Below are 23098 nucleotides of genomic sequence, written 5' to 3'. Positions count from 1 at the left end.
CATACGCAATTGCTATATTGTCTAAATTAAATGACGCATCGCTTGCAACAACATACATATAAAATACGCTAACGTTTAATTAAACATGTTATCATAATTGACGCAACACCTAAATTGTTGTTTCAATCACATTAGTCAAATATACTAGAAACAAAATAAAGCAAGAACTCAAATTAGGTTACAAAATATATACATACCGGTATGTGTGCTATTCATCGTCGTCACTCAGAAGATCGAATGGCTCTTCTGTTTCATGCTCTGACAGAACTGTAGTTCATGTAGAGGGTTGAACGTCGCTCAAAAGATGATGTTGCAGTTCGACTGGTTTTGTCGCAAAAGAATAAGTTTTGTTCGTTCCAATAAGCTCCAATACGTCTGACGGTATGTCAAAAGATGCACAATCTTTATTTTGTTTCTTCAGCTGCTCTCTCAATATGATCAAAGCATTAATTGTCTTTAACGATAATCTGTTACGTTGTTTAGTTTTTATAATATTCATAGAACTGAATATTCTTTCCACTTCTGCATTTGAATGTGGTAGGCATAGAACAGTCATTGCTAGCTGTGAAATCAAAGAAAAAGGATTCTCCCCTGCGGTATTTTTATACTGCAAAACCTCACTCCAAAATCGAACAGTGTCAGTAGTGTTATTCCACCTAATGAATTTGATATTATGCCATTCTTGCAGCATACCGTCTATGAAATCGCCACTAAAACCCAATTCTTTGGCTTCATCCGCTACAGCATTATTTTTATTCAGTTTTAGTGTTTCTTCAACATTCAGCATTGACATTTTTTTTTCAGGATCGTAACGTTACTTGGCAGTCTTTGTTGAATTTCTTTTATGAGTTTCAGACTAAACTGAATGCATCTCTTCTTCAAATAAACTTTATTTTCTTCAGACAAACTTGACTCAGACAATTTCTGTTCGAACATAAAGCCAAGGTACGGATTTGCGTACATACATTCGCTTGAAACTGGTGTTGTCAACAAATCAACAGTTGAAAAACTATGTTTTGTCCGAGTGACTGCATGAGAAATACAAGTGTATCTAGTAATTTAGTGGGGTCATTGTCTTCTCCTTCAAAAAAAAAAAAAAAAAAAAAATGGCTCTGAGCACTATGGGACTCAACTGCTGAGGTCATTAGTCCCCTAGAACTTAGAACTAGTTAAACCTAACTAACCTAAGGACATCACAAACATCCATGCCCGAGGCAGGATTCGAACCCGCGACCGTAGCGGCCTCGCGGTTCCAGACTGCAGCGCCTTTAACCGCACGGCCACTTCGGCCGGCTCTCCTTCAAAAGCTTTTATTACTATTTGTACGTCTTTTAAAGCATGTTTAAGGTAAATCATGTAAAGATGATTTGAGTCGTCACAATACATCTTGTACAAAAGATCGGCAGTGTAACAATTGTCTTGAACCATGGCAAGTGATAAATGTAGCTTTAGTTCTTCCCACTGCTCCAGAATTCTTCGTATTGCTGGTTCAATTGAAAGCCAACATGTTGCGCAGACCTTCAAAATTTTTAGTGGCTGTTTTCCACAATTTATTGTCTCATAAACCTTTTTATATTCCTCTTGTCTTTTGGGTGAAATGGAGAACCAATTGTATGTTTCCCGTACAAGAAGCTATGTTTCTAGGTATGGTATTCACTGAGGCGTGCGGAACTGCAAGCTGAAAAGTGACAAATGCAACGGATCATTACCAAATGCTTCAAACCATATTCTCTCTTGAGTTGTTCGAAAAGCCCATTGTTTATTCTAACCATTGCAGAAGCATTATCTGAGCCAATTCCTACTATATTAGCGATTGGAAGTTCGAGATCTTTCAAAGAATTCACAAAAACAGCAACCAGATTTCTTGCATCTGCAGTTTCTACTACAGCGAGTTTGAGAAATGCTGATCTAATGGTTTGGTTGTTTACACTATAGTACCATATAACGATACCTAGAATTTTAGATATTGATACATCTGTGGATTCATCTATTAGTACTCTGTATTTTTGGTTACCTATATCTTCAACCAATAATTGTGTAAAATATGGAGCCAAAACTTAAGTTATACTGTTAGTGCACTTTGTAAGATGTAATTGCATGTTTTTAGCGCCCTCATCACCGGAAAACATCTTCTTGCACAGTATTCCTAAATGATCTACAACTAAAATAGAACAATTTTCAGCAATAAGTAAAGAAAGGGCGCCTTCCGCTCTGCTTGCTATTCTAACTGTAGTTTTCGGAACAATTTTCACAGGTAACGTGGTTTGTGTTTCTTTTTAAATCAACTTTCTGTTTATGCTTAATAGTTTTCGAATGCTTTCTAATATCACACCATTTAGCGTAAAACTCTGTTGCACATACTTGACATCTTGCCTTGGATAAGTCTCCAACGACTGGTTTCAGCCATCCATTGAATTCAGGTTCTGCTTCCCACGCATCCCGATATTTTTGAGCGTACAGCTTCTTCTTCTGCGGTAAATCCATTATGTAAGCCACCACAACATAGGTTTCAGCAATTTATAATCACTGAAAATACATTAAAACTCAGGCGAATTAGAGGTCAAGAAACAATCTACTCACTCGGTAACTCGATATCAGTCCTATTGTTCATTGTTTAAAACGTAATAATGTCTGAGATACCCCCACCGAATTATTCTTGCGTTACCACTGTGCATGTGGTAATAATTTGACTGCGAGTTAACATGTCGAAAAATTAGAGATTGCTGGACAGAAATGTATTTTATTGTACTCAATATTACGTATGTTTTTTGTCAATTCGAAAAATAAAGGGAGTTCAAAAGTTGAAGAATTATAGATCGATACGCTATCGACGATAACAGGCTAGTGGGTAATGAATAATGAATTGTTCTATAGTCAAGGTTTTCTTACTCTATAGGCAATTCCCACATTCAGGTTTACTAAATGCTGAACAATGCTACATGATCTGCTAAGAACTTAATTTAACTTAGTAAATCTAGAACAAGTCTGTGTAGTACCCATTCCATCGTTAAAATCTTAGTTTTGTTAATGAGAATACTGGCCCAAAATAGTTTTGATTTGTGCTTCAAAAGTCGTCAGTACTCCAAAAGTCGCCAGATTAGTCGTTAAATAATTTTTGTCGCTAAAAAGTTTTTTATTTTTTGCTAAAAAGTTTTTTTTGTCGCTAAGACGAAGGCAAAGTCGCCATTTCTAGCGACAAAGTCGCTAAATTGGCAACACTGACTGAATATATCTCCCATACTAATATAGAAATAATTTAAGCTCAAGCTACACGATGTGAAATCCAGAGTAAACGGTCGACCGAACAATACGACTGCGAGAAAGAAATCTGTATTCAATAAATTTTACGCACGCTATCTGACTCTGTAACAAAATGACTTTGTTTTACATTTTGGCCTTGAAAGTTACGAATCTTTGTTAGTTTAGAAAACAATTTCTGTACTAGAACTATTATTGTAATTACAGAACAAATGATCACAGAATATAGCGCATCTGTCTTTATCTGTTAAACCTGTCTGAAATAACAATGTAGCACTTTCTTAAGGTATTTTACTCTCATTAAACTCTGAACTTATATTATCCTCGTAAATGCACTCTGACAATAAATGTTCCTGACTCTGAATATGAACTAAAATGATCATGAAATTTATGGCTTACGTGGGCACAGTGGCCCGCTCGTCTGCCCTGCAGCCTTGTCTTTTTATAAAATAGTGATCTGACTGTCAAAATTAAGTTTCACTCACCGAACCTGCGATGTGCAATGCTAGGTGGGATTTCCTCAGTATTCAAAAATGTGACTCAGCACACAACTCTCGTTGTGCAGCGCGAGTGTGCGGTCAAATAAAACCATGAATGCAAATGAATAATCAGGTACTTTAGTCCGGGAGGGGACTGCCAAGGGGGAGGTTACCATGAGAAATAGATTGAATAATCAACGAAAGGATAACGTTCTACGAGTCGGGGCGTGGAATGTCAGAAGCTTGATCGTGGTAGGGAAACTAGAAAATCTGAAAAGGGAAATGCAAAGGCTCAATCTAGATATAGTAGGGGTCAGTGAAGTGAAGTGGAAGGAAGACAAGGATTTCTGATCAGATGAGTATCGGGTAATATCAACAGTAGCAGAAAATGGTATAACAGGTGTAGGATTCGTTATGAATAGGAAGGTAGGGCAGAGGGTGTGTTACTGTGAACAGTTCAGTGACCGGGTTGTTCTAATCAGAATCGACAGCGGACCAACACCGACAACGATAGTTCAGGTATACATGCCGACGTCGCAAGCTGAAGATGAACAGATAGAGAAAGTGTATGACGATATTGAAAGGGTAATGCAGTATGTAAAGGGGGACGAAAATCTAATAGTCATGGGCGACTGGAATGCAGTTGTAGAGGAAGGAGTAGAAGAAAAGGTTACAGGAGAATATGGGCTTGGGACAAGGAATGAAAGAGGAGAAAGACTAATTGAGTTCTATAACAAGTTTCAGCTAGTAATAGCGAATACCCTGTTCAAGAATCACAAGAGGAGGAGGTATACTTGGAAGAGGCCGGGAGATACGGGAAGATTTCAATTAGATTCCATCATGGTCAGACAGAGATTCCGAAATCAGATACTGGATTGTAAGGCGTACCCAGGAGCAGATATAGACTCAGATCACAATATAGTAGTGATGAAGAGTAGGCTGAAGTTCAAGACATTAGTCAGGAAGAATCAATACGCAAAGAAGTGGGATACGGAAGTACTAAGGAATGACGAGATACATTTGAAGTTCTCTAACGCTATAGATATAGCAATAAGGAATAGCGCAGTAGGCAGTACAGTTGAAGAGGAATGGACATCTCTAAAAAGGGCCATCACAGAAGTTGGGAAGGAAAACATAGGCACAAAGAAGGTAGCTGCGAAGAAACCATGGGTAACAGAAGAAATACTTCAGCTGATTGATGAAAGGAGGAAGTACAAACATGTTCCGGGAAAATTAGGAATAAAGAAATACAAGTCGCTGAGGAATGAAATAAAGAGGAAGTGCAGGGAAGCTAAGACGAAATGGCTGCAGGAAAAATGTGAAGACATCGAAAAAGATACGATTGTCGGAAGGACAGACTCAGCATACAGGAAAGTCAAAACAACCTTTGGTGACATTAAAAGAAACGGTGGTAACATTAAGAGTGCAACGGGAATTCCACTGTTAAATGCAGAGGAGAGAGCAGATAGGTAGAAAGAATACATTGAAAGCCTCTATGAGGGTGAAGATTTGTCTGATGTGATAGAAGAAGAAACAGGTGTCGATTTAGAAGAGATAGGGGATCCAGTATTAGACTCGGAATTTAAAAGAGTTTTGGAGGACTTACGGTCAAATAAGGCAGAAGGGATAGGTAACATTCCATCAGAATTTCTAAAATCATTGGGGGAAGTGGCAATAAAACGACTATTCACGTTGGTGTGTAGAATATATGAGTCTGGCGACATACCATCTGACTTTCGGAAAAGCATCACCCACACAATTCCGAAGACGGCAAGAGCTGACAAGTGCGAGAATTATCGCACAATCAGCTTAACAGCTCATGCATCGAAGTTGCTTATAAGAATAATATACAGGAGAATGGAAAAGAAAATTGAGAATGCGCTAGGTGACGATCAGTTTGGCTTTAGGAAAAGTAAAGGCACGAGAGAGGCAATTCTGACGTTACGGCTAATAATGGAAGCAAGGCTAAAGAAAAATCAAGACACTTTCATAGGATTTGTCGACATGGAAAAAGCGTTCGACAATATAAAATGGTGCAAGCTGTTCGAGATTCTGAAAAAAGTAGGGGTAAGCTGTAGGGAGAGACGGGTCATATACAATATGTACAACAACCAAGAGGGAATAATAAGAGTGGACGATCAAGAACGAAGTGCTCGTATTAAGAAGGGTGTAAGACAAGGCTGTAGCCTTTCGCCCCTACTCTTCAATCTGTACATCGAGGAAGCAATGATGGAAATAAATGAAAGGTTCAGGAGTGGAATTAAAATACAAGGTGAAAGGATATCAATGATACGATTCGCTGATGACATTGCTATCCTGAGCGAAAGTGAAGAAGAATTAAATGATCTGCTGAACGGAATCAACAGTCTAATGAGTACACAGTATGGTTTGAGAGTAAATCGGAGAAAGACGAAGGTAATGAGAAGTAGTAGAAATGAGAACAGCGAGGAAATTAACATCAGGATTGATGGTCACGAAGTCAATGAAGTTAAGGAATTCTGCTACCTAGGCTGTAAAATAACCAATGACGGACGGAGCAAGGAGGACATCAAAAGCAGACTCGCTATGGCAAAAAAGGCATTTCTGGCCAAGAGAAGTCTACTAATATCAAATACCGGCCTTAATTTGAGGAAGAAATTTCTGAGGATGTACGTCTGGAATACAGCATTGTATGGTAGTGAAACACGGACTGTGGGAAAACCGGAACAGAAGAGAATCGAAGCATTTGAGATGTGGTGCTATAGACGAATGTTGAAAATTAGGTGGACTGATAAGGTTAGGAATGAGGAGGTTCTACGCAGAATCGGAGAGGAAAGGAATATGTAGAAAACACTGATAAGGAGAAGGGACAGGATGATAGGACATCTGCTAAGACATGAGGGAATGACTTCCATGGTACTAGAGGGAGCTGTAGAGGGCAAAAACTGTAGAGGAAGACAGAGATTGGAATACGTCAAGCAAATAATTGAGGACGTAGGTTGCAAGTGCTACTCTGAGATGAAGATGTTAGCACAGGAAAGGAATTCGTGGTGGGCCGCATCAAACCAGTCAGTAGACTGATGACCAAAAAAAAAAAAGTCAGTTCCACGAACAACTGCGGTTCGCGCATGTCGAGGCACAAACGGGGACTGCATTGTTGACGGTTCCAAATGACTATTGCGGTACGCGCATGCGCGTGCTTTCCGCTTGAAGAAAGCATATATCCTGCACATTATGTCTCTCGCTTGCTTCTGTAGAATTTATTACTCACCACCACTATCAGCGATGACAACTCGCAACAAATGGAACACAAATTCACTAAAGGACTCGCTACAATCACACTTAATGCTCACATAACTCTGCGGCGGGTGCGTGGCGGCATACAGAACCGCCAATCCAGTTTTCTTTCCGTAATTAAGTTAGCGCGCAAAGCACACAACAACGGTGCTAGATATGCTTCGATGACATTGCAAGGCGACAAGCTGCACTGCTGTCACATTATAAGACCCTTCAAAACAGTGGCGACTTCTCTGTGAAATGGACAACTACACTGGGGCGGCACTGCTTCAGTAAATGTGGCATAATCTCTACTGAATGTTTTGAAGATCAGAAGCTATATTTTACAAAAACACTTCGAGTGAATGATTATTTAGTTACTGAATATTAGTATTACACTTTTCCTATTGTCTTCAAGGTTTGCACAAAGAAAATGATTGACGACAGACGAAACTGAACGCCGTCTTTTGGAATCATCTGACGAAGAGGATTACGCTGATTTCTTTGACAGCGGTGATGGAGCAGAAACTGTCGACGCTGCTGATTATTCTAGTGAATCTGAACAATCCTACAATGGAGGGAATGAAGTGAATGAATTACCAAGTGGTGGTGGTGGTTAGTGTTTAACGTCCCGTCGACAACGAGGTCATTAGAGACGGAGCACAAGCTCGGGTTAGGGAAGGATTGGGAAGGAAATCGGCCGTGCCCTTTCAAAGGAACCATCCCGGCATTCGCCTTAAACGATTTAGGGAAATCACGGAAAACCCAAATCAGGATGGCTGGAGACTAGATTGAACCGTCGTCCTCCCGAATGCGAGTGCAGTGTGCTAACTACTGCGCCACCTCGCTCGGTGAATTACCATTTTTATATTGGGAAGGACCAGGAAACTTTATGGATAAATAATCCGTTAGTGGTGCCGGGTAAACCAAAACGTAAGAACATAAACAAGGTCTTACCTAGCCCGAAACGCAATGATACAGGAACTAAAACTGAAATCGAAAGTTTTTCAAATTTATTGACCCTGACATAATTGATTGTGTTGTTGCGAATACCAATAGACAAATAAATAACTGTTATAACCAGAAATAACACAATAAATATATCACCGTTCCACAGTTCATTGACACAACACTGATACAAAATAATTCTGTTACCAAGAGCCAAGTTGTAGATGAAAACTTTATGGAAATGATGGTGGTTATACCATTGTCCAGGAAGTGCAAGTGAAATGCAGAATTCCGGCGGAAATCACAAGTCCTTTGACGTAGCAAGCCTAGTGAAGTTGAAGTCCAAATTCCAGTACAGCAACCGGATTCTAAGTCCAGAGCGCAGCCAAAACAACATCGAACAACAGGTCCACCGCATCGTAGCACTTCCTAGTTGTGTAGAACATAGCACGATGAGAACTGGCTTGTAAACGTCAGTAGCGGCGTTAAATAAGGCCCAATAGTTAAAGGCGCCGGCGGCTGGAGTCGCTGCATACTCCGGGCGGACAGGCCTTGGCGTCGACATGAGCAGTATCAAGAGGGTTCGGGGCTGCCGTCCGTGGAGAAGTTCCGCTAGTCTTTTGTCTCCAATGGGTGTGGACCTGTAACTGCTAGAAAAAATGTTAGTGACGCATTGGTGGAGTGGTCCTCGAGGTATTTCTTCATCTGAGTTTTGTAAGTGCGGGCCATCCTCTCGACTTCTCCATTAGATTATGGATGGCAGGAGGACACGGGAATGTGGCGAATGCAATGCTGGGTACAGAACGCACAAAACTCCTAGTCACGGACTTGTGGACCATTGTCCGTTACGAGCACTTCCGGCAGACCTACAATCGCAAAATTTTTTTCTAACGCTGAGGTGGTGTTGGTGGTTGATATGGCATCACATCGGACAATGTATGGAAATCTGGAGTAAGCATCAACCACTGTCAAGAAAATGGCGTTAAACACTGGCCCAGCAAAATCAGTGCGTACCTGCTCCCAAGTGGGAGCAACATGGTGGACACGTTTGCGTGAGTTGTTCATGACTGGCCAGTAGGTGAACCTACAAGCCAGGAGTTCAGTTCAGGATACCTCGCAATGATCTTGGTGCAATAGTTGTAGGATGTGCTGACGTAAAGAATAAGGGACGACTACTTGGGGGTGTCTCCCGTCGGAAACGAGTAGAATTACTCCGTCAGTCAGTATGAGCTGATGGTGGGCATTAAAGAACTGACGGAATTCCGTGGAAGCCATGGGAGGTTGTCGTTCAGGCCATCCGTGAAGTATGTCACCTCGGACTTATTGGAGTACCTCATCGTTACCGATTGCGTCTGCGAACCGCGAGCTGGTAATGGGAAAAGAATTTATGGCGGCTTCTGCTTCTTCATGGATGTGAAAACAGAATTTCTTCTTTGTCGAACTCTGGAAGGAAGGCGGGAGAGGGCATCCGCTTTGGCATGCTCATTCGTGTTGCTGAAGTGAATCTCACACTAGAAGCGCGCCAAAAATAAAGCGTAGCGTTGGAGGTAGTGAGCAGTCCGGTCTGGAATGTTTGCTGCTGGATTGAATAAGGAGATCAGCGGTTTATGATCTGTGACGAGATGAAACTTCGTGCCATAAACAAAAACGTGGAATTTCTTTATTGTGAAGATGGTGGTCAGCGCTTCTTTTTCTATTTGGGAGTACCTGTGTTGCGAGTCAGTCAATGTTTTCGATGCATAGGCCACAGAGTGCTCAGAGCCATCCGCCTCCCTGTGTTCCAGGACCACTTCAACGCCTGTATCAGATGCGTCCGTTTCAATAACTATCTGCTTTGTTGGATCAAAAGGTGTGAGGCATGGGGCTATCTACAACTGGGATTTCAACCTTTGAAAAGGCGCGCTCGCAATCTGGTGTCCACTGGAAATGCCCCCGTTTTTGCATTGCTGGCACAAGGAGGTGGTTTCTGTTTCTGCTGCGCATAAGCTGCAGAAAGGAACGAAATTACTTAAGTGTCGTTGGCCTGGGAAGTATGGTTATGGTTTGGACATGTTTATCGAGTGGACGAATGCCTCAGCTGGAAATGATGTGACCGAAGGTACTCAATCCCTGGCTGGAAAAAACGACATTTTTCTTTTGTGCATTTTAGGCCACGTCCCTTAAGACACTGTATAAAGATTTCATATTGCGAAGGTCGTCTAAATTGTTAATGCAGCCATCCACTTTGAGTAATAATTGTTCCAAAAACTTTTGAAACATTACGGGGGCACTTGCTATACCAAACATTAAGCGTTTCAAACGATAAAGCCTGTGCGGCGTTTTAGGTGTAAGAAACTGTTGAGATTTGCATCAAGGGGAAGTTGGAGGTATGCATACGCTGGGTCTGTTCTAGAGAAGAAGAATCCACCTTTTAATTTATACAGTAATTCTTCCGGCTTTGGAATAGGCTATATATCTCAATCTCTGACTGAGCATTGACAGTCGCTTTAAAATCGCCTCACAGGCGGATCTCCTCCGATGGCTTTCACACTATGACTAATAGCTTAGCCTACTGACTAGAAGAAAAAGTTTTTTTTGTGTTGTTTATTTGGCCTTTGAGTGTGTGCTCAATTTAGCCATCGGCAACACATAGTGACCATGTACACATAATTGAATAAACAAATACAGAAATGCATATTTACAAGAATAAAAAGCTTAACTGTTACAGTTTTGTACATAATGTTTTAAAAATTGAATTGAATTGGAAAATAATTAAAAGTGTCTTGGCTTACAATTCACACCAATTCTGAAATATCTTCATCAGCAAGACACATTTATAATTTACGTACACCATTAAAACCTACAGCTTGTAACCAGTACTCTTGATGAAGTTAACTATCACTTTATATAGACGAACGTCTTTAGTAAACAAAAGAGAAGAAGCTGATTGAGGAAGATGGTAGCCCATACTGAGCAATGTCTTCAGAAAGACCAACCGTTCACGGTCAAATTTGGGGCACCTAAATAAGATGTGATTGACCTCAGCTTCCGACTCAGGATCACACTCACATGCTGGTGAACTCTAAACGTTGATCCGATGTAGATGTTGTGGGAAAGAGGCATGATTGAAGCGGAGTCTTATGATGGTAGAAACCGTGGATCGGTCCAGATGTGTCCTCATGAACCACGGCTGTGAAGGAATCCGAGGTTGTAGCACTGCGTAATAACCGCATTTTGTCTGTTGAGAAACGTTCCACATTTCCTGCCATTGTTGTCTTGCGTGATCCTTGACTTCACGTAAGTAGTCTGTATAAGGAAGGTGCAAATCCAGGACGGTGCCTAAGGTTGCCGCTTGTTTGGCTAATGCATCAACTTCATCATTATAGAGGATACCAGAGTGGGAAGGTACCCACAACAAATGGATCGTCCGGCCCGTGCGTTTGCTGCGAATATATTCAGATATCACATCCAAGATATAACTGTTGGTTGTTTTGTTCCATCGACTGTACTGCATGTTTTTAAGAACGCTTTGCGAGTCAGATACTATCAATACCTTGGGGAAGGAAGTGCTACAGACAAACTTAAGTGCTTCCAAAACTGCCACTGTCTCCGCCGTAAAAATAGAAGTGCTCGTAGGCAGTTTGAAGGTTTTGCGGATCTGGATCTGAGGGCATCCGGTACACTCTTCTTGCGGAATTTTGGAGCCATCGGTATATACACAGAGAAAACCCGGCCATTGTGCTTGAACGATTGAAGCCAACGTTGACATTAGTACTGTCCAGCCAGGTGGTACTTAAATAATGGACTGAGATCTGGGAGCAGAGCATTTGAAGATCATGTTCAAAAACAGGTAGATGCGCTGAACGTCGTATAGAATGTATGACAGGTGACCAAGTGTCAAAGCTGGCACAAACGGCTGGCACTTTATTCCTTCTGTGGGATGCAATCCACAGTCGATAAATGCAGTCTCTACTTTGATAGACGGAACTGTCCATAATGGCCATGCCTTGAATGTAGAATTTGTCCGATAACATTTGGCGCCTAATGCTCAAGGGCATCTCCCCTGCTTCTATTAAAAGGGCGTTGGTGGGCGTCGATCGCATGGCTCCAAGACAGGTACGAGTGGCTCTATATTGAAGAGTATCTAATTTGGAGAGATGATTCTTTGACGCAGTGTGGTAGAATTGACAGCCATAGTCTAATCGAGATCGAATTATCCCTCGGTACATGTCAAGTAAAACACTCTGGTGCGCTCCTCACTAGACACGAGTGAGTGATCTGATTACATTTAAACCTTCTTCACACTTGGTAACGGTGGATCGGATGTGGGGCGCCCAGCTTAACCGAGAGTCAAAAATCATCCCCAGAAATCGAACGTGAGATTTTATTTGGAAGGTGTACTTGCCACAGGTAATGTGATCTTCAGTGCGAGCTGTCGTCGACTTGGAGAAGGGAACGCTGCTGATTTCTCAGCCGAGATCTCCAGCCCATTGATAGAGAGCTACTCATCGAAGGGTTCCAGAACTCCAATTGCAGTTATCCAATTCTTCCTTTACTTGGTCTCTGAGAGCTACCGGAATGGCGCGGGCTCGAAAGTACCGAGGCCGTGCATTATGTTTCAGTGTGATGTGTGGGGAACATGTCCTCATAATCCCGGCAAAGTGTCTCTAGGTCCAAGTACGGAATATCTTCGGATATCAAATTCACAGAATCGTCTATGGAAAATACAAATTTCTGAAAAGAGTCCAGTCCAAACAAGTTCTCAGCGGGATCACTGGTAATGACTAAGAAGGTAATGTGGTGGGTGACATTATGATATGTCGTTGGCAGTTCGACTTGACTGCATAATGGAATGGTACGTTTATTATATGCCATTAGATGTCTCTTTGTTTCTTGCAAGTTTCAAATAGTTACTGTAATTCAGAATGCTCGCGGCTGGGCCGTTGACTACTTGTAACTGAACTGGTTTCTCTGCAATTTGCACTCCTACGAAAATGTTATTGGAAGTCTCTTGACTACCTATAGTGGCTACCAGATTAACGTCCATCTGTTGAGCAGGAGCCTGTATTGCCTGACGGGACTTACGACGTACAGAAGCTAAATGGCTGTTGGAAGAACAGTGTTGGGAACAGGTCCATCTGTCAGGACAGTCTCCACGTCGATATTTTTTAAAACAATTCGGACAAGACAGAAATCGTTTCGGTAGCCAAGACCGGTTCGATCGGCTCGAGCAGTGTAGAGGACGCTGTTGGTTAACGCTACGGCGTCCCGCCCACACTGTTGCTATGTCCAAAACGCCACTATTGTGGTCATTGACTGCTGGCTCGGATATGTTTACATTAAAGACTGCTATGTCAATCCATGACTCTAGTTACTTGCCTGCTGCTCGGGTGACTTCGAAGCTTTGTGCTAAGTTCAAAACTTTATCTGATGACGGGTCTTCGAATTGGAGCGCCTCGTGCTGGAAATCCTTGTTAGGAGTACTTGTAAATAGTTGCTGGCCATTCGCCATTTAATCGTGTTATAACGAGGAATGAATATATCACCGTTCTACGATTTATTGACACAACACTGATACAAAATAATTCTGTTACCAAGCGCCAAGCTGTAGACGAACACTTTATGGAAATAATATATAAATGATGTTAGTTATACCATTGTCCAGGAAGTGTAAGTGAAATGCAGAATTCCGGCGGAAATCAAAAGTCCGTTGACGTACTAAGCCTAGTGGACGTTGAAGCCCAAGCTCCAGTATAGCAATCGGATTCTAAGTCCAGAACGCAGCCAAATCGACATCGAACAGCAGGTCCACCGTAGCTAGCCCTTCCTAATTGTGGAGTAGAACATAGGACGATGAGAACTGGCTTGAAGACGTCAGTAGCGGCTGTAACTAAGGCTCCATAATTAATGAAGCCGGCGGCAGGGGCCGCTGTATATTCTGGGCGGCCATTTGGTGAGTATAGGAGGCCAATCGCTGTGGTTTGAAGCGAGCGCGCGCGAAGGCGGCCTGCGATTTTAGCAGCGGGCCGCGCACGAAGAAATGCGCCCAACGGTGCGTTTCTCCGACGATGCGTTTCTCGGCCGCGCCTAATGGAGCGCGCCACTGCTCGGTGCTGAGCTTTAATAGTGGTGGATACCCCAATAACAAGAGATCATATGTGAATTACGCGAGGGACAGAGACTGCGGAAATACTTCTGCTTCCGAAATAATGCTCTCTTAGGAGCACTGTTTCTCATTGCTGTACAAAAAGGAGGACACACAAACGTATGAGGTGTGGGCATCGAATGACAGAGGAATGAATACTCTCAGGGCAGCATTTAGCTACAAGCGCTTTCTGTTCTCGCTCTGGTTACTGAGGTTTGAAGATACTTCAACGGGAAAAGAGCGACTTTCAATAGCATCATCATCCCTCTGTTCTTTGTTTTAAGTTCCACGATTTCTTTTTGCCATGTTACTCTTTAAGTCTCCGATTTTATCGCCTGTTTTTATTATTATTCTCTTCATCTTTCTCACAAAGTCTGTAGGCTGAAGAGCGGCATACTAAGCTGCTGCCAGCCCGCCCCCTTCGGGGGGAATTGAAATTCAATAAAGAAAAAAAAAAAAAGACTTGCAATCGACAAACTTGCTGCTGTCCGTGATCTCCACACCGTAGTTTGTAACAACTACAGAAATAACTACAACCCAGGGGAGTTCACAACCATAGACTAAATGCTTGTTCGTTTTCATGGACGTTGCGGTTTTGTGCAGTACGTGCCCAATAAACCTGCCAAGTATGGTTTGAAGTTGTACGCATTGTGCGATAGCAAGACATTTTACACTTGTAACTTTGAACTATAATGCGGCAGAGAGAATCTTGGACCATATCTTGCCTCGAACCAGCCTATGGCTATTGTGAAGAGATTAGTTGAGCCAATCAATGGGGCCGGCCGCGGTGGTCTAGCGGTTCTAGGCGCGCAGTCCGGAACCGCGCGACTGCTACGGTCGCAGGTTCGAATCCTGCCTCGGGCATGGATGTGTGTGATGTCCTTAGGTTAGTTAGGTTTAAGTAGTTCTAAGTTCTAGGGGACTGATGACCACAGATGTTAAGTCCCATAGTGCTCAGAGCCAATCAATGGTACTCACAGAAATGTAACTATGCATAACTATTATAGTAGTTATCCTTTAGGACAGTATCTTCAGAAGATGCAGAGGTACGAGGGCTACATCAAACAGTAAGCTACACATTATTATGGCAGGCCAAATAATTTTTATTGAATGTGAAAGGTGGATGTCCAATGTACTGTGATAATTCTTAGTATTCCATGGGCCGTAAGGATGAGTTAATTCGTAAATTTGATAAATGTTCTCAAGCCATGTGATGTCGCCCTAACATTGTCATTATGATTATACGTTTTGGAACGAGAGATGTTGGTCAGAGAGGTTAGCTTTACTTTGTCATAGTAGAGTCAATGTGTGCTGGTAGCAACTTCGTGGTAATAGACTTGGTTTGAAATGGACGGAAGGTGACCTGCTCTGGAGTGCAGGCAGCATATTTGGAGAAATTTTTGTAATATGATGTTTAAAGAGAGATATTAAGCTGAATGATTATAGCGTTGTATGAATCACAAAACGTAACAATTAAAGGTAACGTGGTTTGTTATATTTGTAATTACTTAGGATACTGATTATTATAACTGTGCTTATGGTTTAGATTTTCTGTAAACTTTGTGTAATGAGGTTATGTGGTTCTGTCTTCATGTGTGAGAAGTATTTCTTAATCGGTGAAATCATCCTTGGAGTCACGAACGAAGGTTTGTCGAGTTTAGGCTTGTTCTGCACACCTACGTCACGCATTCTCCGAAAGCCACTGAGCGTTCAGTAGCATTGTGAGCGCTCTTCTGTAAATGCCGTGGTTAGCCTTGCGGCAAGCGTGCTGCCGATAATTACGCCAGCGGGCGCGTGCGGCACTCAGTGCCGCCTAACATCAGATACCATTTAACTAACAATTTTTTTAGTTTCCTGGTAGAATTTATAAAAGGGATTTTGAGCTACAAATAAGATCGTTATAGCTACAGATTTCAGTGCCATTATATGCCTTTATTACATCAAGTCTTACAATAATGTGTAGTGAGGAGAAACGGAAATAGTGTGTAGTCATAACAAAGAACAAGACGTCCGATTAAGAAAAAAAAATATCGTGAACACTTACCAAGAATCACACACTTTGTTCCTCTGGAGAAGTCTTACAGTCATAACGAATCACAATAATGTGGCTGTGTTGCTTGCGAAAGTGCGCGAGTGGCCGCGCGATTTGAGGCGCCATGTCACGGATTGTGCGGAGGTTCGAGTCCTCCCTCGGGCATGGGTGTGTGTGTGTTGTTCTCAGCATAAGTTAGTGTAAGTTAGTTTAAGCAGTGTGTAAGCCCAGGGATCGATGACCTTAGCAGTTGTTCCCTTAGGAATTCACACATATTTTTTGTTGCTTGCAAACAAATCTTTGCAACTGTTGCAAGTCGGAGTACGTTTGTTATTTTTTTACCACCACAAATATAGCTCCTCCCACACATTCTAACAACCTTTCTAGAGTAGCATTCCGGCCCGAGAGGGTGGAATTGCCGATCGTGCGTGCATGTGGTGTGCTTGCTTGTATGTATATGTGAACGGTGTGTGTATGTTTCTTTTATTGACGAAGGCTGTGGCCGAAAGCTATATTTGAGTGTCTTTCAATTGTGCCTGTCTGCAATTTGACGTCTTCTTTATGGTAAGTAGCGCTCTGTCTTCTCCTGCATTGTTGATATTCCTACCTGGAGTTTCCATTGTTTGATTGTAGAAAGAGTAATTTTTATATACAGGGTGTATCAAAAAGAGTCATCCGATGTGGCTCATCTATATTTCCGAAACTAATAAACATATACAATGAATTTTTATGAGCGGGAAACTCAAAAGTTTTTTACATACCTTTTCATAGGTGTTTAATATGCCCCCTTGAGATGCACGGCACATGTCAATGCGGCATTCAAATTGTTCCCACACTGCAGCTAGCATGTCTTGAGTTACAGCTTCCTCAGCTGCTGTTATGCAATGTCTCACTTCATTCATTGATGTTAGTAATGGTGGCACGTAAACAGTCGTTTATAAACCCGCACAAGAAATAATCACATACAGTCAGGTCCGGTAACCATGAGGTTGGGTTGTTTGGGGAAAGAGACCAGACAGCGAGGTCATCGCTCTCATCGGATTAGGGAAGGACGGGAAAGGAAGTCGGCCGTGCCCTTTGAAAGGAACCATCCCGGCATTTGCCTGGAGCGATTTAGGGAAATCACGGAAAACCTAAATCAGGATGGCCGGACGCGGGATTGAACCGTCGTCCTCCCGAATGCGAGTCCAGGGTCTAACCACTGCGCCACCTCGCTCGGTCCCGGTAACCATGGAGGCCAGTAATGTGAGGCTGAATCATCTCTTTCAATGCGACCGATCCATCGCTCAGTAGTCCTTTCAATTAAAAATTCGCGTTTCCAGATGCAGTGTGGCGGTGCCCCATCTAGTTGGTAAACGAAGTCGTTCGAATCTGTCTTCAACAGTGGGGAAAGAAAATTCTGAAGCACATCGAGATATGTGCTTCCTGTAACAGTGTCCTTGGCAAAGAAAAATGGACCATACATCTTTTCCCGTGAAACTGCACTAAACACATTACATTTTGGACCGTCCCTCTCATGTTGTACAACCTCACGTGGTTGTTCCGTAACCCATATTCTCACAATATGACGCTTAACCTTTCCTTTTAAATGGAATGTTGCCTCCTCACCAAACACTATGCGTGGAAGAAAACTGTCGTCCTCAGTCTTGCTAAGAACGAAATTACAGAACTCCACACGTTGTTGTTTGTCACCTTCACGAAGAGCTTGCAGTAGCTGAATTTTATACGGTTTCGTGTGTGAACGTCGACGCATCACATGCCAGACGGACATCGTCGGCATGTTGGGCCGTCGAGCTGCACGGCGAACGGATTTCTACGGACTCCTTCTGAAATTGTGGCGGATGCGTCCATCGTCTGTGTCAGACGCTCGAGGACGGGCAAGCGATTTGGCTTTATACAAACAATCTGTTCCTCGGAATTGTTCGTGCCATCGTCTAATGCTCTGTGCTGTAGGAGGAACCACGCCGTACCTAGTAGGAAAGTCACGCTGAACAGTTATTACTGACCCGCACTGCGAAAAACGTAGACCACTAAACGCTTTCTGTTATCCCGACACCATTTTAAAAGAACTGAAGCGGTTCAGCAGGGTAATACGGAACGCCGTGCTGGATCCCAACGGCCTCGTATCACTAGCAGTCGAGATGACAGGCATCTTATCCGCATGGCTGTAACGGATCGTGCAGCCATGTCTCGATCCCTGAGTCAAGAGTTGGGGACGTTTGCAAGACAATAACCATCTACACGAACAATTCGACGACGTTTGCAGCAGCATGGACTATCAGCTCGGAGACCAGGCTGCGGTTACCCTTGACGCTGCATCACAGACAGGAGCGTCTGCGATGGTGTACTTAAAGACGAACCTGGAGCACGAATGACAAAACGTCATTTTTTCGGATGAATCCAGGTTCTGTTTACAGCATCATGATGGTCGCATCCGTGGTTGCCGATATCGCGGTGAACGCACATTGGAAGCGTGTATTCGTCATCGCCATACTGGCGTATCACCCGGCGTGATGGTATGGGGTTACACGTCTCGGCCATCTTTTGTTCGCATTGACGGCACTTTGAACAGTGGACGTTACATTTCAGATGTGTTACGACCCTTGGCTCTAACCTTGATTCGATCCTTGCGAAACCCTACATTTCAGCAGGATAATGCACGACCGCATGTTGCAGGTCCTGTACGGACCTTTCTGGACACAGAAAATGTTCGGCAGCTGCCCTGGCCAGCACATTTTTCAGATCGCTCACCAATTGAAAACACCTGGTCAATGGCGGCCGAGCAACTGGCTCGTCACAATACGCTAGTCACTACTCTTGATGAAATGTGGTATCGTGTTAAAGCTGCATGGGCAGCTGTACCTGTACACGCCATCCAAGCTCTGTTTGACTCAATGCCCAGGCGTATCAAGGCCGTTATTACGGCCAGAGGTGGTTGTTTTGGGTACTGATTTCTCGGGATCTATGCACCCAAATTGCGTGAAAATGTAATCACATGTCCGTTCTAGTATACTATATTTGTCCAATGAATACCAGTTTATCATCTACATTTCTTCTTGGTGTAGCAACATTAATGGCTAGTAGTGTAGTTACGATTTTTGGAAATCGGGTGATTCTTTTTGATACACCCTGTATTTTGTCACAGAGACGTTTTGTGCTCGAAACTACGTGTTACGTAAGTACAAACTCAACTTCAGACGTTTTACCTTCATTAGTCATTCGCAAGCTAGAAACATAGCTCGCTTTAACTAGTGTTTCTGTAACCACTGGAAGGCTGCTAGATCTTCGAGTTGACAAGCTACACGGGCAGTTGCGATGTTAATTCCCTAGAGTTACAGAATGTTTTTCTGCGCAGGCCGAGCGGCTGGTCGGCCGCCCCCTGGCCAAGCTGAGCACACCCGCGGCGCCGTCGAGCCGCGCCACCACCGAGGCCGCAGCCTCCGACTTCCCTCCCCCAGCACAGGACACTTCTGCAGCTGAGGTAACGCTTCTCGGTTCCGCCGTGTGTTCATTTTCGCTTCTTGGCAGGCATCGTTTCGTCTTTTTCGAAACTAATCTCGTTAAGGATGGAGCCAACGTCATCTCTGATGTTTGGCACTACCGCTCCAAAGTTCTAGTTGTCTTGCGTTGCTGTGATCAGTTTCTTCTGAAGCTGATTAAAAAGTACGTATGCATGAGGCCTTATATTATAGAAAAATGATAGCCAGAAAATGAATTCGTTATCTTGCAGTCTTTGTTTGTATGAACCATCTCTTTCAATAGTAGAAGTTAGTTGTATGCTCTCACTTGTTTCATTGAATTCCATAACAGTAATAAGATTTTACCCTGTTTTCAGAAACATCTTTTACTACTCGCGAATGGTAATTCCATCTCGTCACACACACGGGGCAAGCTTTTTTGAATAATGCTGTGCAACACTTTTGATCTCAATGGCGAGTTAGAAAAGAAAGAAGAGTTACCTGAAAGGTGTGCAAAAAAGATGCGGGCTTTGCCATAAACAGAGGCTACCGCAGACATAATTTTGAACTCAAGCGCATAGCAATGGATGTAGTTTGCATTTGGATATTTGTCTTTAGTTAATTTCTGAACCCTGTTCAACTTGCCACCATCGTAACTCTGAACTATTAGTTTTGTTCGATCATCGCCAATTAATGGTTCAATTTCTTTCAGAATACTCTCAGCCATAGTAAGAGCATTCTGACTTTCTGGATTAACAAAGCTCCAAATTCTTTCAACACATTTTCCCTCAACAATATAACGCAAAACAATAATCAATTGAAATTTGCAAGACATATCTGTGCTTTCATCCCCGATTATTGCAACGTAATTAGCACATTTTATTTTTTTACGAACTGCATCACAGTACACTTCCAACATGCATTGCAGTAGTTCGTCCTGAACAGTCTTAGAAATGCCTTTGAACACTGACGCTAGAATGAGACGAACTTGAAGAGCTTTATCCAGTTCCGCGCTGAACTGAATTAGCTCGCGAAAAACCCCCTTATTTTGGGAGGCATCAGATTCAGCGTGGCCCCGGAGAGCCAGTTCCAAAGCACCACAGAACCGAGTACAGTTTACAGTTAAATTCCATATACATCTATACTTTTCTACACGTTTGTTGCGGCTGTCAATTTTTTGTCTATATTGCGAATCTAATTTCTGCTGAATGTTGGTTTTGACTAGAAACGAAAGACTAAGCGCATTATTCATGTGTCGCTTTGACATTTCATGTACTTTCGTTTTAGACCATATATGTCCAATATCGGGTCTTAGACCAATGAATATCTCCCCCAAATGAAACAAAAGCAAAACAAAAAACAGCGTTGCTTCTTCACACTCAAAAATCCATTTCTTCTTTTGGTAAATTTCAGGAGTGAACTTACGGCATTGATTTTTTGTTTTCTGCTACAGATTCAGATTCGAGAGTGGCCTACCTAGTGTTTTTATCTGAGAGTCCTGTCGCTGAATGACGTTTATAATAACTCATTTACCTTGTTCATGTTTGCTATTTTCACAGTCAACTTAATTTTCCCTTGCAGATAACACTGTGCAGACAGCTGTATACGGTCAATTACCTGACCTCGCAATAACTACAATGTGTTTGTAAAGAAAACTGTGTTACACGAACGTTACGAGTATACACAGAAATATTACACCTTTGTTTGGAAAACAGATGCTCAACAGGTGGTGAATACGTTACCATTTTAGTTCTGTTGCAGTGGTCCTCCTGTTGTGAAATATACCAATATTGAAATAGTGCCTCTTAGTTACAAAATGTAAGGGCATAATTATAATCAAATTACATAAAGCTATTTATAACAATATTTAAGTGTAGTATTTCTGTATTTGATTTATTTAAGCATTAATTAGCGTTTAGGGATTGTAAAACTGGATTACAGGAAATCTGAGCACCGATGTATTCTAGCGTGATCGCTAGATGGCAGATCGAGCTTCAATAGGTCCTGCACTTAACTGCTCTCTGGCGGCCATAATAAGCGTGTAGAAACCAACGGCGGAGCCTTTCACACAGCGTTTAGAACAGACGGTGCCAATCTGCAGTTGGCTCCAAGCTTCAGAAAACTACCGCGAGAACGAGCACGGCAAAACGCGCCTCTTCAAATCATAAAATACATACTCCGAACAATATTTTAAGCGCAGTTTGCATAGATTTCTCTTCCTTTCTTTTTTATACTAGTGGTGTCGCGGCACAGCGACACCACCTCAGAAGCCGCCCCTGTTCATATTTCCAAGTTAAGTAGCAAGTTATTACACTTGGGTGTCGGTGTTGGTAGTGAAATGGTGAATAAAATGATGTCGTTGGAAAAGACGTCTCGTTAACCATAATAGGCACCATTTCACTTTGTACCTTCCTCTAGAGAAGGTACCAGTACACTAATTATATTTTTGTAGAACTCTGCTTTTACCGCGTAAGACTTTTCTCAGAAACAACCGATACAACAGCGAAATTTTTCCCACAAAAATAATCTTGTAAACTACACAAAAAAACGTAATGCTGATTGTTGAGATAGGTTACACGGCGAACCACGAAAAATCAAGTTTCCCTTAGAGTGCCTTGAGATACTTGTAAACTGTTTACATTGTCACAAGGCGCTCTGGATTGCCGACAAATAGTGAAACTTAGTTTATGTTATTAATAAAGGTCACATTAGCGTACTTGTTGATTCATTTGATTAAGAATGGTAGATTATTTCTCAAATTCATTGATTCACCTGTTTTAAAGATGAATTGCTGATAGGAAACCAATACAAAATCAGTTACCATTTTGTGTCTATAACCAGTAATCTGTTTCGGCACCTAACAACCATACACAATGGTGTCGTAAACATCTTATTGGCAGGTCATTACCTTGTGGAAACATGCGATGGTTTATTTATGAGTTAACAGAGAAAGGTACACTTCTGAGCAACATAACACTATACATATGTTTCCAGAATGAAATTTTTTCTCTGCAGGGGAGTGTACGCTGATATGAAACTTCCTGGCGGATTTAAACTATGTGCTGGACTGAGACTCGAAGTTAGGACCTTTACCTTTTGCAGATAAGTGCTCTATCAACTGAGCTAACCCAGCACGTCTCCTGACGCTTCCTCACAGCTTAGCCAGCCGTTGAGGCCGAGCGGTTCTAGGCGCTTCAGTCCGGAACAGCGCTGCTGCTACGGTCGCAGGTTCGAACCCTACATCGGGCATGGGCATGGATGTGTGTGATGTCCTTAGGTTAGTTAGGTTTAAGTAGTTCTAAGTCTAGGGGACTGATGTAAGTCCCATAGTGCTTAGAGCCATTTGAACCATTTGAGCCTCACAGCTTAACTTCAGTGAGTACCTCACCTCCTACTCTCCAAACTTCACAGAAGCTCTCTTGCGGAACTTGCAAGACTAGCACTACTGGAAGGAAGTATTTCTCAGAAACATGGCTTAGCCACGGCCTGGGGGATGTTTCCAGAAAGAATTTTCACTCTACAGCGGGGTGTGCGCTGATATGAA

At 42.5% G+C, this 23098-nt stretch overlaps 1 protein-coding gene across 1 annotated transcript in view; it reads left to right on the top strand.

Moving 5' to 3' along the window:
- Nucleotides 1–23098, top strand: part of LOC126263365 (uncharacterized) — a 269682-nt gene that overhangs the window by 240639 nt on the left and 5945 nt on the right. Inside the window, exon 5 of the mRNA XM_049960457.1 lies at nucleotides 19452–19577. Within this exon, the coding sequence (XP_049816414.1) occupies nucleotides 19452–19577 (126 nt within the window). The remainder of the gene's footprint in view (nucleotides 1–19451; nucleotides 19578–23098) is intronic.

This window comes from Schistocerca nitens, chromosome 6, assembly GCF_023898315.1.
Source record: "Schistocerca nitens isolate TAMUIC-IGC-003100 chromosome 6, iqSchNite1.1, whole genome shotgun sequence".
In the NCBI taxonomy this organism is placed as follows: domain Eukaryota; kingdom Metazoa; phylum Arthropoda; class Insecta; order Orthoptera; family Acrididae; genus Schistocerca; species Schistocerca nitens.
This window is presented reverse-complemented; position numbering and strand designations above follow the sequence as displayed.